General features: G+C 34.3%; 2 protein-coding genes across 4 annotated transcripts; one reads left to right on the forward strand and one right to left on the reverse strand.

The window, feature by feature from the left end:
• Positions 1-7016: 7016 nt before the first annotated feature.
• On the reverse strand, positions 7017-13049 carry LOC132187022 (Phosphoglycerate mutase family protein). Its single transcript, XM_059601173.2, has 7 exons — positions 12814-13049; positions 12645-12723; positions 11219-11269; positions 10981-11091; positions 9357-9488; positions 8295-8370; positions 7017-7513 (listed from the first exon to the last, which is right to left on the reverse strand). The coding sequence occupies exons 1-7, from the start codon at positions 13032-13034 to the stop codon at positions 7293-7295; spliced, it is 891 nt and encodes a 296-aa protein (XP_059457156.1). The 5' UTR covers positions 13035-13049; the 3' UTR covers positions 7017-7292.
• A 673-nt stretch (positions 13050-13722) lies between these two features.
• On the forward strand, positions 13723-15662 carry LOC132186549 (patatin-like protein 2). 3 transcript variants are annotated; one of them, XM_088517360.1, is made up of 6 exons: positions 13723-13857; positions 13952-14133; positions 14217-14409; positions 14522-14682; positions 15058-15364; positions 15438-15662. In XM_088517360.1, the coding sequence occupies exons 1-6, from the start codon at positions 13741-13743 to the stop codon at positions 15660-15662; spliced, it is 1185 nt and encodes a 394-aa protein (XP_088373486.1). In that variant the 5' UTR covers positions 13723-13740. The 3 variants fall into 3 exon arrangements, with proteins under 3 accessions (XP_088373486.1, XP_088373484.1, XP_088373485.1); XM_088517358.1 differs by having other exon boundaries at positions 13741-13857; positions 14235-14409; XM_088517359.1 differs by having other exon boundaries at positions 13771-13857; positions 13952-14162; positions 14249-14409.
• Positions 15663-16898: the final 1236 nt, after the last annotated feature.

Consider the following 16898-nt stretch of genomic DNA (forward strand, 5'->3'; position numbering starts at 1 on the left):
TTCAACAATTAAAAATAGTCTTTTTTTTTTTTAATTAAAAAAAGAAAAGAAAAGAAAAGAAGAAGTGTTACTCCGGTATTAAAATTTCTAATTGATCATACCTAGTGGTACGTGGAGGACTTTGACTGGTCAAGAATGTAGACTCCCGATGCATTCCACGTGGCGCGCATCGGGGCTGGTTCTCATCTGTTTGATTTAATTGTTGTGGTTCTGTTCCTCAATTGACGCAATTGGATGTCATAAATAAAACTACTCAAGAAGGAAATTTCCTTGATTTTGTTTCTATTTCTTTTTTGAGACAAAATGGGCGCTATGGTTTCGTTAGTGTTGTCTGGGAGAGAGACGCAAACGTGCCGAAAGTCAAAATCACGCCGTTTATCTACCTTGCTTACCGGACAAGCTGCCTTGTATTCTCGTGTTAATATCGGAAAAATACATTTAGTCTCATTAAATTATTATTTATTTGACAGATCATCAAATTTTTTAAAACTGATTCTTTTTTTAAAAAAAAATTAAAAATTAAAAAGTGATCCTCAGTTTCAAAACAAAACATAACTGATTTATTTATTTTTTTTTTTAAAAAAAAAAAAAAACTACAAAAAATATATTAGAATAGGATCCCAAATAATTTTTAAAAAAAATTATAAATTCATAAATTACAAAATGTAGACCATTTCTTTACATTAAAACGCTTAAAAAAAATCACCTATTAAAAATGTAGCATATTATTAAAGCAATGAAAATCTTTGGTCCCCTTTGTTTTATTTATCTTGGAACCAATGGAACGTAGTATCTGTTGCACTTAATAATAATTGATTTGCTAAGCGCAAGAAAAGGATAGCTCATGTAGATGTCTGGCACAGGAGCGGTCCAAATCACATGCGATTGGGAAAAAAACATATATGGAATTAAATGAATGCGTGAAACGAAGGGTTCCAAAATTTTCTATGCCTACTTCACATGAGGTTGGGACCATTTTCTCATTTTTTTGGTTTGGATCATGTATAGGCTCACAGCTTAGCTGTTAGTGTAGTGACCACACTCCTCTCATCATGAGGAAGATTTACAAAAATAGGAAGTTAGAAGATTTGTCGGTAGATTCAACAAGACCATTCCGACGCTCAAGTCATTTTAGTGAGAACTATAGGAGGAAAATTTGACTGAATTACAGTAAATTTAATTAAGTGTATTTGAGTGAAGAATTTCATATTATATTTATAAGCTGTCATCCGCTATTTTGCTCTTTAGGGTTCAAATAATGAATGTTAACGTGATATACCATTGACTAAGCTAGCGAAATGGGGGATTGGCTATTGAATGTTACATCTGGGTGAAATTGCAACCATATCAACTTAGAAGGTTGATATTTATGTCATCTTAATCTTGAAAGAAAAAAAAAAAAAAATTGTTTAAGGTTGGTATGAATCATTTATACTATTGTTTGAGGAAGAATATACCGAGAACATCCAAGATGCAGACATGCATCCGGATAAATTGACACGTAGTCACGTAGAACCCATCTTCAAATAAATAATATAATAGATGAAACAAAACTGAGCTTTCGCGAAAGAGAAATGACTAAATCCATGGGCCACGTAAGGTTGTAAAACATAAATCAGCATTAATCAACAACAATTGAACGAAAAGAAAGAAGACCTTTATAAAAGTCAACCAACAAGAATCGTCAAATGACATACAACAACATATTTTTTTGGTTAACATGTTAATATATATATATAAACAGTTATGAAAAGGTGCAGGAGATTTGAGACGTCCAAATTATATAAAGAAGGAAAATATGCTGGAAATCTAATTACGCCATGTGTCATGCAGGGATGGCCCTAAACCAATTTTAACGGATCAAATTTGCCCTAAACATGTGTTAAAAAAAAATTAAAAGGAATTTTTATTTATTTTCTTTATTTTTTGGGGTCAATCATTAGGTGTATGTGCATGTTGTTCGTACAAAAGAATCTCACACAATCTTTTATAGATAAGCGTGTGAGTGCTGCGTTTTGTTTACTTTTTCGTCGTTGCTTAGTTGGGGGCAGGCCACGGCGGAGCAATAAGAACTCATTCATGACGCACAGTGTACTGAATTCAAATGCACTTTCCCAGATAGATGCATGCTTGCGTGCTTGCTTTGCTATCCCATGGAAATTCATATTATATATATATATATATATATATGTACGCACGCGCGGGGGGTTCATCCGAAGTCGCCGAAGTGGCAAACATATATATAATCCCAAAAATCCAACATTCATTGCCCTGTTGCCCACTCAAACACGGTCATCAGAACTTTTCAGCAACGGATGGAGATATCTATTATTAGAATGATCTTATAATAAAAAATTCAAACAGTTGCCAGATTCATTTGTCTTAAATTTTGAAAAGGTTTAAAGAATGAAAGGATAATTTTATTTTAACCTTCTAAATTATCACAGGATTTAATAAGTTTGTCTTAAATTTTAAAACTTTTTAATTTAAACTTCTGAACTTTCAATTGCAATCAATTTGAATCATTTCGTCAGAAAAAATACCTAAAAATACCAAAATATGTACGATTTTCGTTTTTATTTATTTATTTATTTTTAATTTGAAATTAATGGTAAATTTGAAATTTTATAAAAAAATCAAAGGTATAAACGTTATTGTCTCACTTTTAACATTTAAAATCTGATACAAGAATTCAAATTGACTGTAATTGAAAGTTTAGGGGTTCAAATTAAGAGGTTTTGAAATTTTTTTTTTTTTTTTTTGGGCTTGTCAAATCGCGTAGTAATTCAAAAGTCTATAGTGAAGTTACCCTAAAAATGAATTTGTGAGGTTGAAATATTCCAAACAAGTGAGTCTCGCATTTTAAGCTGTTTGAAGCAAGTATACTCTGCCGCTCTCCCTTTTTTAAGTTATTTAACTTTCTGTATTATCTAGAATAATATTGGATCATTGTCCTCTACTAAAATATGAATGTGTTTCTTTATATTAACCATTTGTATATAGTGTACATGTAGTCAATAATACGTTAAATATTGCATAATTTGTGACCATAGCTCAACATTTAAATGTTTGTTTTTCGAGAGTTTGGGGTTCAAAATTGCAATTTGTGCTTGGTACAAAAAAATAAAAGCATGGTATTTTTAATCTGCATTCTTTGTTGTATAGAGTGGCCCATAGGGGGCCAATATTGTTTGTTAATAGAAGTTTATAGGTATGCATATAAATAATGAGACCAACAAAGATAATTTAAGATGAATTTAAATACGTAATTAATTTGAAATATATTGTTATTATTTCACTGTATGAAGGAATTGTACTTAGATTATGGAGTGTAAACAAAATGGCGCCAAGTTAAGGAGGATGAAGCCAATAAAGATCATTTATAAATAATGAGACCAATAATAAATATATATATATATCTAAATGAAGAAAAAAGAAATAATTAAAAGGATTATATAATATAAAACTAACAGGTTCATTGTCCTCCTGGACCTCCTCCCTCCCCTATTGGTATAGTACATATATTTATTAGATTATATGGTAGTGGACGGTTGATTTGGACCGCTCTGAAAAGGAAAAAAAAAAGGTTGTTTTAGACATTGAATATGAATGCAACGTTACCGTATTTTATTTTAATAATTTTTTTTTTTTGTAAGAGTATTTTATTTTAATATTTTATCTCTGATGCACTTGAGCTATGGTTTTGACTTTTGGATTATAAATGACGATGATAACGATGAACTGATGTGCCACTCTCTTGTTAATTTGGCGCCAAATATCAGGGCCTTTGAAAAAAGTTCTGGCTCCTGACTCATTTGTCTTCTTCTTCTTCTTCTTCCCTTTTAGTTAAAAGGAAAGAAAGAAAAAAAAAAATCTTTGAAATAATACCATAAAAGGACAATTTTTTTTTTTTAAAAAAAATAATAGCATATATATTTATATAATGTGATTTTTATATTTATTTTAAATATGAATAGTAAAACACTCCATTCTTATATATATATTTTTTAAAAAGATAATGTTAGATGCTTTCCTGATTTTTTTTTTAATGTTCTTTTCGTCTTAAATGAATATTATTTTTTGATAATAAAGTGAGAAAAATAAGGAAAGTTTTTTTTTTTTTTAAAAAAAAAATAATATTTAATTATGACTAAAGACCTGTTTGGAATTGCGTTTAAGAGATCTAAAAGTACTTTTAACACTAAAAAAAAATATAGTTTGAAGAAAAAAAGTACTCGGTTGATAAAAAAAATTAAAAGCATTTTTAAGGGTATAAAAAGTTTAAAAATTGTCAAAAAATACTTTTGCGCTTTATGTAAAAGCTCTTTTTAATTAAAAGCTTTATTTCTCAAACGCAATATCAAACAGGCTCTAAGAGGACACCAGGAGAACATATGATAATATGTGCCAATTTATTAGGTTAAATTAAATTTTTTTTTAAAAAAAGGGTTAACCCACTTTTTTATTCATTCGTTTTGCCCCTTGAAAAATTATTTTACCAAATTAAATTTTTTTAAAAAAAAAGAAAAAAAAAAAGAAGGATTTCTCTCTCCTTTTTCTTTTGTTTATTTTTTTTAAAAGTTTTGCTTGAAAAGAAGAGGATGAGTGTACCAATCTAATCCAATTGACTACTAAAAGATATGATAGATCCACTGACAAAAAGAAACAAAAAGAAATTAAAAAGCAGAAGGTGTACGCTGGTCCAACTGAACATGCGAGCGACCCTTGTAATTTATAGATTGACAAATTGGTTATTTATTTGTTTCAACGACATATTCATATACAAAACATCAAGTGTGACCACCTAAAAATGTCATCAAAGACATAATTAAAATGTTTCCATGATTGGTTCTTCCTCGAGTCGAAAGTCAAAAACATCTCTCCAAGGAAAAAGGTTAAAAAGTCAGCATCAAACACCAACAAAATAAAAAGTTGTCCACGTCTCGTCTAACTGCCTGCGCATTCTATACGAGACAATAGCCCCCACACATGATGCGCATGCTTACCTTACACTTGGAATAAAATTAAGTGCACCTATTGCATCATGGGCCCTTGCCATCTCAACACAATTTATACCTTACGTGCTCATCCATTTTCTTTAACATAAAATGAGGTAGAAAGAAATTCTTTTAATTTAGTATATAAAATTCTTACGTGTTTTTAATGCTAAGGAATACACATGACAATTTTATATGAGTAATGCTACTTTTTATAAACATTTTACATTGGTTGATGTGACATGTTTCAAATTACTTTTTTTTTTCTTTTTCTTTTATTGTGGCTGACATGAAAAACTATTTAAAATACGTCACATTAATTGATGTGAAATGAGTATCATTATTTATTTTATATTTGAAGGAAAACTCTATCCTAATACACACACAAAAAAAATAATGCTATATATTACACCCACATTATTAGATTAATCTGGCAGTACCTATATATATATATATTTTATTAGGACTAATTCAAGGCCTAATGGGTGCTACCACATCAATCCAGTGAGACAAGATATAGATTGTGTAGTATATAGTATTAGCCAACAAATATGAATGTTCTTGTTAGCAAACATCACAGGGTTTTGTACCATATTTGAAATGCATGGGAAAGGAACCAAAATGCAGACACAAAACAAACCATTTGCACATGCGAATAGTTGGAAAGTGATATTCAAATAAGATTAATGTTATACACAATATTTTTATCTCATAATTATTTCTCAGTGTTAATGTGGTAGTCTCAACCAAAACTTTATTTATTATTTTTTTAAAAGATTGATTAAAGGATTAGTCGAATTTGCCAAATCTGTATTGTAAAATAATTATAAAATAAAAATATAATATATTCGAACAAAAGGAAAAGTAAGTGGGTTGTGAGATGCAGCTTGATAGTGGGTTCTGAAAGTGATCCAAAGAGTTGGTGAATGAGACACACAAGGCCTTAGTATGATCTGCTGCTGACAGACACCTAGAATCAACTTTACAATTCCACTAGCCAAGCAACATAGACTCGGAGAGACCAAAGGACAGAGCAAATCCTTCCTAGAGTTACACGAGCAATATATATATATATGACGATTCCAATTTGATGCTCGGATTTTTTGCACCATCTACTTTGAATTTTGATGCGACACTTGGAAGTCTGACAGCCTGTGCTTGGACATGTTTTGCCGGTGATCAGTCTATGTCGCATGACTTCAACCCAAGTAACCTATTTTACCCATGCATGGTCGATTGACTTGTTCCGAGTCATGTACAAACAAGGTTTGAGTTTGCCGGTAATATGTTACTTTAGATGCTTCAACGCATACATCATTGTTCTAGTTAAAATATATAAATTAAATGATTAAATTTCATCAATTCTTATAGGTTTAAAACTTTTGGGAATAATAATTTAATATGGTATTAGAGCAATGTTTTTAGTTTAAACTTTATCTCTATTTTTTTCCAAAAAAAAAAAAAACCTTTATCTCTATTATTCACTTCTTATTTTAATTAAATATTCTGTGTTAAGCTTCACTTATTGTCTCAAACTACTACCCCATATTGTCAATGTCCCCCCCCCCCCCCCTCCCCTTCCCCAAAACTATCAATTGTGTCAATGCTTTCCTTAAACTACCAAACAAAAGAACAGAAATTTGCTACAAACTGGTTTGTAGCTAATTTATACAAACACATAATAAAGTGACATGTGTTCTATAGCTATTAAAAAAAATGTGAGAAACACATCTTATTAAAAAAAATATGTTATTCTCACATGTTAAGGAACACATGTCACTTTATTAGATGAGTTTGCATGAATTAACCACAAACCAGTTTGTAACAAATTTTTGTCCCAAAAGAACAAATGCTAATGTCTCTAATGCCAGCAAAAAGACAAAAAATTCCTAATTTTTTTCAACAAGACCAAAATATCCTCAAAAATTAAAAAATAGTAAAATCAGAGGAGTGGCCCAATCCCACCCTTATTTGGTCAAAGGAGGTGGCTGAACCACCCCCATTTCATAAACTACAATCACCGCGTTAACTTAGAATATTGGATAGATCAATAGAACAAATTCACAACCTTACAAATCAACATGTCAACTTGAAGTGTGGGAATAACTCAACAACAGTAATGACGACAACATGCTCATCAACATAGAAAACCAAACCTACTGTATATTGGACAAAACCATTACACTATTAATTCAGCCTTCAATAATGCCAAGTGGTTGCTAGTACCTTTCAGAAGTCCAGCATGCCACTGCTTGGAAATAAATGGCTGCAAAATGCCAGCGCACCATGCACAAACTAACCAGAAGTTCTATCCCCACCAAATCCCGACTCCAGAAATCCTGTTTGGTTGAGATGACTGGTATCACCCCGCAATTTTATGGTCCACTCCCCGTCTGACAAGAGAAATATGTTGACGGATGTATTCAGCACTTTCCCTCCAGACCTTCCATTAGGGCAAGCTTTTTTATACAGTGTTCTGATGACACCACCATGAGTGACTACGACCACTCGTTCTCCTGCAACCAACAATGGCAGTTTACAACTGGTCATTCTCCACTGACAATGTCTTATAATAGTTTAGAGCATCTCAATAGTTGAAGGCTATTTTAGTCGGTCAAAATCAACTTTTTTTTAGTTTAACTATTACTTTTTTCCCAATAAACTCTAGCATATTCTCTATTTTACGATATATTTTATTTAAATACTATTTTTTAATCTTATTTTTATTGTTTTTTATCCTCACCTTTTCTTTCCCCTCTCTCCTCTATCTCTCTCCAAAACCAGAGCAACACCAAAATCACTGTAATCATCTCTCTCCCTTGTTTTTTGTTTTTTGTTTCGTTCTTTTCTGTTTTTTCATTTTCTAGAAAACATCCCTGACAAACAGGTGCTTTTTTCACTGTAGTACCGGTTAGTCTTTTTAGTATATGTAGGGAAACTTTTTATTTTACAGTATTTGCTAGAGCACGAAAATAGCTAAATTTAGCTAAAAAACTAATTTAGAAGCACTGTTGGAGATGCTCTTAGTAAATATAGCACCGATGATTTTGAAACTCTGACGGTGTCCGCCAATCAAAAACGGGTTAGTAGTTTCTAGTCAATCCGTGCTATCATTAAGCGGCAACTATGGAGGTAGAGTTTATGTGCATTGGACTGTAGCAAAGTACGGATGCAAACCAAAAAATTAACAAGGACAAGGCACATATTGTTAATGAAGAATAAATGTATCTAACCTTTCAATCTCTTTGTAAATTTCTGATAGAAAAGTTATGACAGAGACAACCTCAATGACAATACCTTTATGCTTTCTACCAATTCTCTCCAATGATGATGTGCACCGTTCATAAAGTTGGTCGAGACTTTCACCACCACCCTACATATGTAGTACAAAGGTAAGTGATTGATTCCAATAACTTTTCAGTTTACCCCAAAACTAAAATTTCATGCACATTAAATGTCTCCAGTGTAACTACTTTAGTCATATTTCTCCAAGCATTTCACTCTTTCTCTTGCTCCAGCCATACAACATCAGTGCTAAGGAGGGAACAAAGAAGCCCAACCATAAGGGATAAGGGATGGATTACTAACATAAATTTTATGTGCACCTAATTAGACAAAAGAGATGCGTTCTATTGATATTCCAACCAACCCCCCCCCCCCCCCCCCCAAAAAAAAAAGAAAGTGGAAGAGGTCTGTAGTAATTAGATGAGTAAGAACAAGTCAACAACCCAAGAGGGTTATACAAAGTCCCAAGTCCTATTTCTTGCATTGGAAGATTCTCATGTTCAGTCGGTTTAATGTGAATGAAAGTCATTAGAAAAATGTATTTCACATGAGGATGAAGTACAAGTCCAGCTGGGACAAGGACAGCTTGAAATACAAATCCCAGCTTGAGATCTAAAAGCCTTAACTAAGCCCAATATTACTTGGGCCTCAACAAAGATGAAGCTGATGCTACTGACCTGAGTCGGCCAAGATATAGCAGACCATTTAATAATGCTTTCAATTTCAAATATAATCTTCACCCCTAGTTTCCCTTTGAACCCAAGTTATTGGACTCATCATGCTTGACGGTTTAGAGACAACCCTACATTCTAAACACAATGTTAGAGGTGGCTTCGACCATGTAATCTGTGATAAATCTTGCCACATCAATTACCGTGAGCAACTTTAGTATTAAAAATTACATATGTAATTATGTTTATATTATGGTCTACAGTTGGTTAGGACAAAAAAGTTCAAGCTCAGATTTTTGGCTGAAGGGGCCAAGCTAGGACCAGCCTGATCCATTCTGCAGCCTCTCTCACAAGCCATAAGGTTCTCCAACGGTATAACACATAAAGCAAACAGTGTACTTACTGGAAGTTCCTGATCAGTCTTGTGATTTAAAAATGCCTTGTAAGCCTTAGGACTAATCTTTGCTGCTTCACGTAGTACAAGGCCTTGAAGATCCCCCAAGTGTCTTTCCCGTAAGTCAGGTTCTTTAATAACCTGAAATTAGAATTTGACGAACATGACATTCTACTTTCCATGTTCAGATCACTTAATATACTCAAAAACAAGATCGTCAACAACTATACCATTAATAATTTCAAAAGGTATAGTTTTATCATATCATATCACGATAATTTCCAGACTCCACCATGTGAAACATTTCAAGTATTACAGTGGTGAAATAAAATAAAAAAGAAAAACGAGGTTATCTGAAAGAGAGAAATTAATACTTGAAACCATTAATAATCTCAAAATGCATAATTTTATGGTATCATATCATGATAATTTCCAGACTTCACCATGTGAAATATTTAGGTTATCTGAAAGAGAGAAATTAACTCTTTAATATTTAATCTATGCCTATAAGGGTGGAATTTGAACCCAGGTCACTCTTATGGTGCTGAGAGACCTCATCAGCTAAACTAGTTGACACTTTTACCATCACCAAATCAATTATTAAGTTTTATATTACACAAGATTGGCATTTCATTTTGCATTACACTGTCGTTGATCCTTTTTTTTTTTGATAGGTAATATCAAATTTATAAAATCGCAGAGGGGTGCAACCCATGTACACAGGAAGTATACAATAGAGCCCACGTATACAATAGCTTTTAAGCTGAAGAACCAAATATCTTCAATTTGCTACATTTTTTTTTTTCCCTTATGAGACACCTCAACTAATCAATTTATCCATTTTAGTTGATTGAGGGGATCATTTAAGCACCTATGGAATCAGTACCGTATTCTAAACCAAATTTAACTTCATACCTTAATAAGAAAAATCTCCCTTTGGCCCCCTCCATTTTTTTAGAGCAAAAATTTACTAGACAATGTATCCAGCCAAAATAAAGGATAATACAGGCAAAATAGCGAATATACTTGCTTAGGATTATCTGCACTAAAACCCTATTGCCATAGTTAATTACTAGTAGGAGAACGAAATAAGGACAACTGATGAGAAGTTAAATGAGATGGTTCAATTGCCCAGAAAAAAGATGAGATGGTTCAATCACATGCAGCAATAACCAAGTACTAACCTAGTTGATTCAGAGTGGTTCAAGTAAAAAGTGCTCAAGGCCAAAGGCCGGAGAAGGGGTTCAAATCTGAGATGACAATAAAGAAAACAATCGCATTATAATTTAGCAAAAGATATGGCCCTAAATACAGTACAACAGTAGAAAAAGATTTGTGAGGCCAAACTCAAGTAGTTGAAGAAAGATATTTAGTTGGGTTGATTACCAAAACCATGACACCATGAGTGAGTGTTTCTAGTTCAGTTGATTACCAAAATACAAATATTTCAAGCTGCTTTCTTAGTATGTTTGTGGCATAAAATAAGACTTTCCAATGTAAGATGGATTGCATCAAAGAAAATAAATGGCTTCAGTCTGATTACATACACATAACTGCAATCACAATTGAAACCAGCACAATCATCTACTCACAATAAGATGCAACTTCAAGAAAGTATCTTGTAAATTCATACCTCTAGCCCACCACAGCTGGTTGCAATTATCTGTGCAGTATCGAAAGCTCGTTTCAAGTCGGAAGAGTATACAACAGAGATGTTAGGTTCCCTGGATAGTCTATCAGCCACCTTCAGGGCAAAGAAGATTAAGTTGTAAGACTAAGGCAAACGAGACAACCTTCCGCAAGGCTCAAAACCCATTATCTGGGTTTTCAATGCAATCCAAGGCATGTAATATATAAGTGAGATAACTTACTGCAGCTGCTTGTTGTCTCCCAGCATCATTAAGTTCAACATCCAGGTGTCCCTGTTTAAAGATACATTATTTGTTAAAGTATAAATATTGAAAACATGAGGCAAAAATCAGAGTCTCAGAAAAGATACGAGCGTTGTTTGTTATTATCACAAGTGCTCTCATGTCAAGATGGAGTAGTTGGCTTTTTAAGAGTAAAAATCAGACTGAACCAATTTGGAGGTTGCGCTGGATTGACTTATTTATTATTTTAGAAGACTATTGCCTCCACGTTGAACTGATTATGAGCTTGAGTCGCATAGTTCGTTTTTTCTTTTTTTACTATTGGTAAGTCACAAGCGCTTCCAACAGGTCTTTAAAGCAAGACCTTACCCTCAGTCCTGTATTGTATTTAAAGAGGGAGGATGCATCATTTAATCTAGAGCTCATTAGCAAGTAGAAGCATGTTATCACAATTATTTAATGAGTGTCTTGCTTAAAAGGGTTTAAGCTCCAAGTGATTCTTATCATTGAAGTGAATCAAGTCGGTCATTGTAAACAGCGTGAGACACCATCTCCCATAAACTCTTTGAGCAAATTGTGGCAAAAGAGCCCCTGGCTCCTCCCATTGATTGGTAGTTTATGGTTTAATGTTTTCTTATGGTTGCAGACTATGAATTATCAATTGTTTTACAAATATATATATAGAGAGAGGATTGATAAGAAAACTATGTACTATCAGTGCAGTTAGGGTGATGAAATTGGATTTGTAGGACCATGTTATATGTCCTACACAAATCACATGATATCTTTAACATTGTGCCCTTTGCGCCTGTTAAAATATTAATTTAAAATTATTAGTGCACTCTTTTCGATGAGTTTAAGCTAAGATAAGTGGTGGTTTAAAATGGTATCAGATCAAAGTTCATGAATTTGAATCTGACTCTACCCCTCGTTATTTTTACTCCTACTAGATAACCTTACGCTTTTAACGATCTTGCAATACTTGACTCTATACCTTCTTTCATTTTAGTTATATTTTACGTGTTGAGCCTTGTTGAAGAGGAGTTTCAGCTGCACGTGAGGAAGTATTAGGATAATAATTTAAATGATTAAATGCATTTTCCTATCAATTAAGCTTTTGAAATAAGTGGTACCCTAATTGCCTAAATAAACCATAAACGCTAACACTGTCTTTATAGAACATAACCTAACCACAAAATCAGTGAATTTTTCAATAAGAGTGCCGCATCTCGTAAGCTCATGGCAGGCTACAAATCTAACGACCAACATAATCTAGTCATCTATCTAACACACACATTCCATTATTCATACAACGATCAATCTCACTAAGGTTGTAGGATGGACTTAAGCATTTACAAATGGCACAAAATCAAATTTCGATAACCGACGCCATTTCAAACTCTCAGAAAAAGAAAAGAACAAGGACCTGAATTCTTCCGTCAACGTTCCACTCCGTTTCGCCGTGGCGCACCACAATAATCTCAGCATAAGCTGGATTTACCACGCTGTAGAAAACGAAAGTAAAAGTTAAAGCCGAAGAACAAAAGATAAAAGAAACGATTTAACTGAAGAATAAGAAATGGGGACGATCGGACCTGGAATCAGACTCGGCCATGCACGACTCGGCCGTTCTTAGTTGGTGAGTTGGGAGACGAGTCACGGTTAAGCTGCTGCTGCGCGCGCCGTTGAGTCCGAGAAAGGTTTTAGCGACGGAAAATTTCAAGCGTGGACGTGGAGGATTGATTGGCTGTGACGTATTACGACGAGAACACAGGGATTCTGGATTTACAGTGCGCAAGATGCGCAGTGCGCTCATAATCTTTCACCCTCTGCTGAGAATATTCTTCGGCTAAAGCTTTATTAGAACCAAATTCTCCCTTATTGGGCCAAAGAACTAGATTCTATTCCCATTACTGTCACCAATGGGGCCCTCCCAATTATGCTACGTTGTGGGCCAGAATTGATCCGCGGGCTCAAAGTTTTTGGTCCAAAGTATGGGCTCATTGCTGCCTGGTAGCTTGTCCTCAAAGGTTTCAACTCTTATTTATTTCGGACCGAGAAATGCTACGTAGATTCTTCACTTCTATGTTCTTAAGTATATATTTTTCGATTTGATATCAAAAATTACCATTAAATTTTGAATCTTGAACCAGTTAAAGTACAAGACTACAAGTTGATCACATGGCATGGGTGATTGACAAGACTATGACGTGTTCCTCGAGCATCAAGTTGACATGGCATGGATGATCGGGAGTAATTTTCCCCAATGCAGATCGAGAATAAAGGACTTAAGAGCAAATCAATAAAGGTATGCCTTAAGACGACAAAGATAATACAATATAATAAAAGGAGTATTCCCACGTGACATGGACCATGCTGTCAAGTCTTCTTTGGGTTCTTGTAATGAAGTATCCAATTGATATATATGGGCATGTTTGATTGTACATTGCATTAAGCGTCGAACTGATATTAATTTGCTAAAGTATTGAAAAATCATAATCAAGAAGCTCTTTTGAATCAAGATGGCGACCGGTACGACTAGAAAGGGAAAGATGGTGACTGTGTTGAGCATTGATGGAGGTGGGATTAGAGGGATAATTCCTGGCACCCTCCTCGGCTTTCTTGAATCTAAGCTTCAGGTACTTCAACAAACATATATATATAGCCATTAGCCACCTCTTAATTCCGTTTGATTTAATTTGTTAATTTCATGATTTTTGTGTACATGTTTAGGAATTGGACGGTCCCAATGCAAGAATTGCAGATTATTTCGACATAGTTGCAGGAACAAGTACAGGTGGGCTAGTCACCGCCATGCTTACAGCTCCCGACAAGGACAACCGTCCCATGTACGCTGCGAAGGACATCACCGACTTCTACATAGAGCACTGTCCCAAGATTTTTCCTCAGAACGGGTAAACTCTATATATTGAAACGACAAAAGCAAATTAAAAGCCTTTTTCTTTAATTAAGCTTTACCATTTTTTGTTGTAACCAGTTACAACAATTTGGTGAGTTCAATGACGTGCATGATCGGTGCCGTGATGGGGCCGAAGTACGACGGGAACTACCTCCGGTCACTGATAAACGGGCTGCTTGGCAATTTAACTCTGAAAGAGACCCTAACAAACGTGATCATACCATCCTTGGATATAAAGCTTCTTCAGCCAGTTATCTTTAATTCCAACGATGTATGAAAAAGTCAATTTCGCCAAAATTCTTGGAATTAATTTTGTGGTTACAAAGGTGAAGTTAATTAGAAGGTATATCGATCCCAAACCGGTGTAATATATTTTTGTGCAGGCAAAATTGAATGATTTGAAGAACGATAGGCTAGCGGATGTTTGCATAGGCACCTCTGCAGCCCCCACTTTTCTTCCAGCACACTACTTTGAGACAGAGGACGCTGAGGGACACATTCGCAGTTTCGATCTCATTGATGGTGGGGTTGCTGCCAATAATCCTGTAAGTCTTAAAGTAATAGTTAAGTGATTAAATTTATTTCTTTTTATAATCTTAAGTTTTTGGGATAACTGCAATTTAACATGGTATAAGAGCTTTTGGAATCGAACCTTGATTCCGTCAATTTACCCCCATTTAAATTAAATATTTTACGTGTTGAGCATCATCTATTAAAAAGAAGTTTGAGCCCACACGTGAGAGGGAATGTTAAACTAATTGTTAAATAATTAAATCTACATCTTCTTATTAGTTTAAACTTTTGAGATAACTGATAATTTAATAATAAGTAGCTAGCTACTTGGATAATTTTGAGGCAGGTTTAGCCTTGAAGCTTTGCAAGTTGGCAAGTTGTCTTATCCATATTGACTACATCCACGGGCTATGATGGCCATAAACCAGATTTTGAAAGAAATATTGATGCAAAACATAGACTCAAATGACATAAAGCCGATGGAGTGTAGCAAGAGAATGCTAGTTCTTTCGTTGGGCACAGGCGAGGCCAAGCATGAAGAGAAGTATACTGCAGCCACGGCCTCCACATGGGGTTCCCTCAACTGGCTCTATGACTTTGGCGCCACTCCCTTGCTTGATGTATATGGCGATGCAAGCAGTGACATGGTTGACTTTCACGTGTCCACCCTCTTCCAAGCCCTCGATCGGAAGAATAGCTACCTTCGTATTCAGGTACCAATTCTTTTTGACATAATTGATGACCGCATGATGTTAATTAATGTTGTCATGGAAATATATAATATAGGGTGAGAATTTGACGGGAGAAGCAGCGTCTGTTGACATTGCAACCAGGGAGAATCTGGAAAGGCTTGTGGAGATTGGGAAGGAGCTATTGAAGAAGCCAGTGTCAAGAGTGAATTTGGACACTGGCAAGTTCGAGGAAATTAAGGACGAGGGAACTAATGAAGAAGCGCTTACTCACTTCGCCCACCTGCTCGTGGAGGAAAGGAAGTTCAGGCAAAGCCAGTGAAAGTCCCCGAGGACCGAACACCTGAGCCCACAGCAGAAAAGCACGTACGCTTTAACATGATTTTTATAACAAATGGGTTTATTTCCCTTTTTCTATGAATTTGAAGTGAATAATATACCCATTATCCACAAAGTTGGGCCTGGCCCAAGAACTCCCACGTGACCGAACACTTGAGCCCATCTAAGGCAACAAAGCCCACCCAGAAACCCAATCTGCTTACCTAGTGGGAAGGGAGTAGGAAAGGCGAACCACAGGATCAGTACCCCATCCTCCGCAATGGATAGAGTTTTCTTCTAAATTGGGTTCTCCAACCTATTCTATAAGAATGTCATATGTCCTCCACATGTGAGAATCACATTTTTTTTTTTAATTACAAGGACAAAGTTGGAAATAATTTTATTCAAAAAGCATATGCTTTCCTATGCTATTTAAAAAAATGTATTTCTCATATAAAAAGTGACGTCATTTTTAGTATAAGTTAGTAAACTGCTATTAATGACATTAAGAATTTAATATGCATTTTAAATGTTTATAGACACTTGACACTATTTTAAATGGGTTTGAAGATATTTCATTCAGACTAATTTAGAGGAAATTTATGTTCTTTTAAACGAGTTCAAAATTTCCATAAAATAAAAAAGAACAAAATAAACTCAAACGGACAATCAAACCTAGAGTTCTAAGCTGTAAGATTATTTGGAGGCTAATTGCGTTGAAACAAGTCGACACAACAACTATGGGTCGCATTAGTTTCTAGCATTACTATTTCTTTTAGAGTAATGGGACATACTACATGCATTTTTATCAACTATCCTACATGCCGAATTGTCAATTTTAACCAATTGTTTGATTTATTTATTTTTAACAAAGGCTATTTCAAAAGTTGGTTAAGATTGCTACATCATTATATTGTGGGATAATTATATAATAAAAATATAATTTTTAGCATTACTCTTTCTTATATAAGCCTTATGAGAGTGACCATTTTGGGATGATGGAAATTCTTCAAATTTAATCTATTAAATTGACATGTGTTTAAAATACATATTAAAACATATAAGATTAATAGATCGAGTCGAAAAACATTCTCTAATTCAATTTGGAGAAAACTTTATATATTCTCTATCTTTATGTCTCACTCTACCATTGACCGCCACAGGAGACAAGGAGAATGTTCGGTTGAGGATTGCAAGAAAGATGAGTAAATCCAATTAAACCAACTTCATCTTTATCTTC

The sequence above is a fragment of the Corylus avellana genome, chromosome 6, assembly GCF_965113065.1.
Source record: "Corylus avellana chromosome 6, dhCorAvel1.hap1.2, whole genome shotgun sequence".
NCBI lineage: Eukaryota > Viridiplantae > Streptophyta > Magnoliopsida > Fagales > Betulaceae > Corylus > Corylus avellana.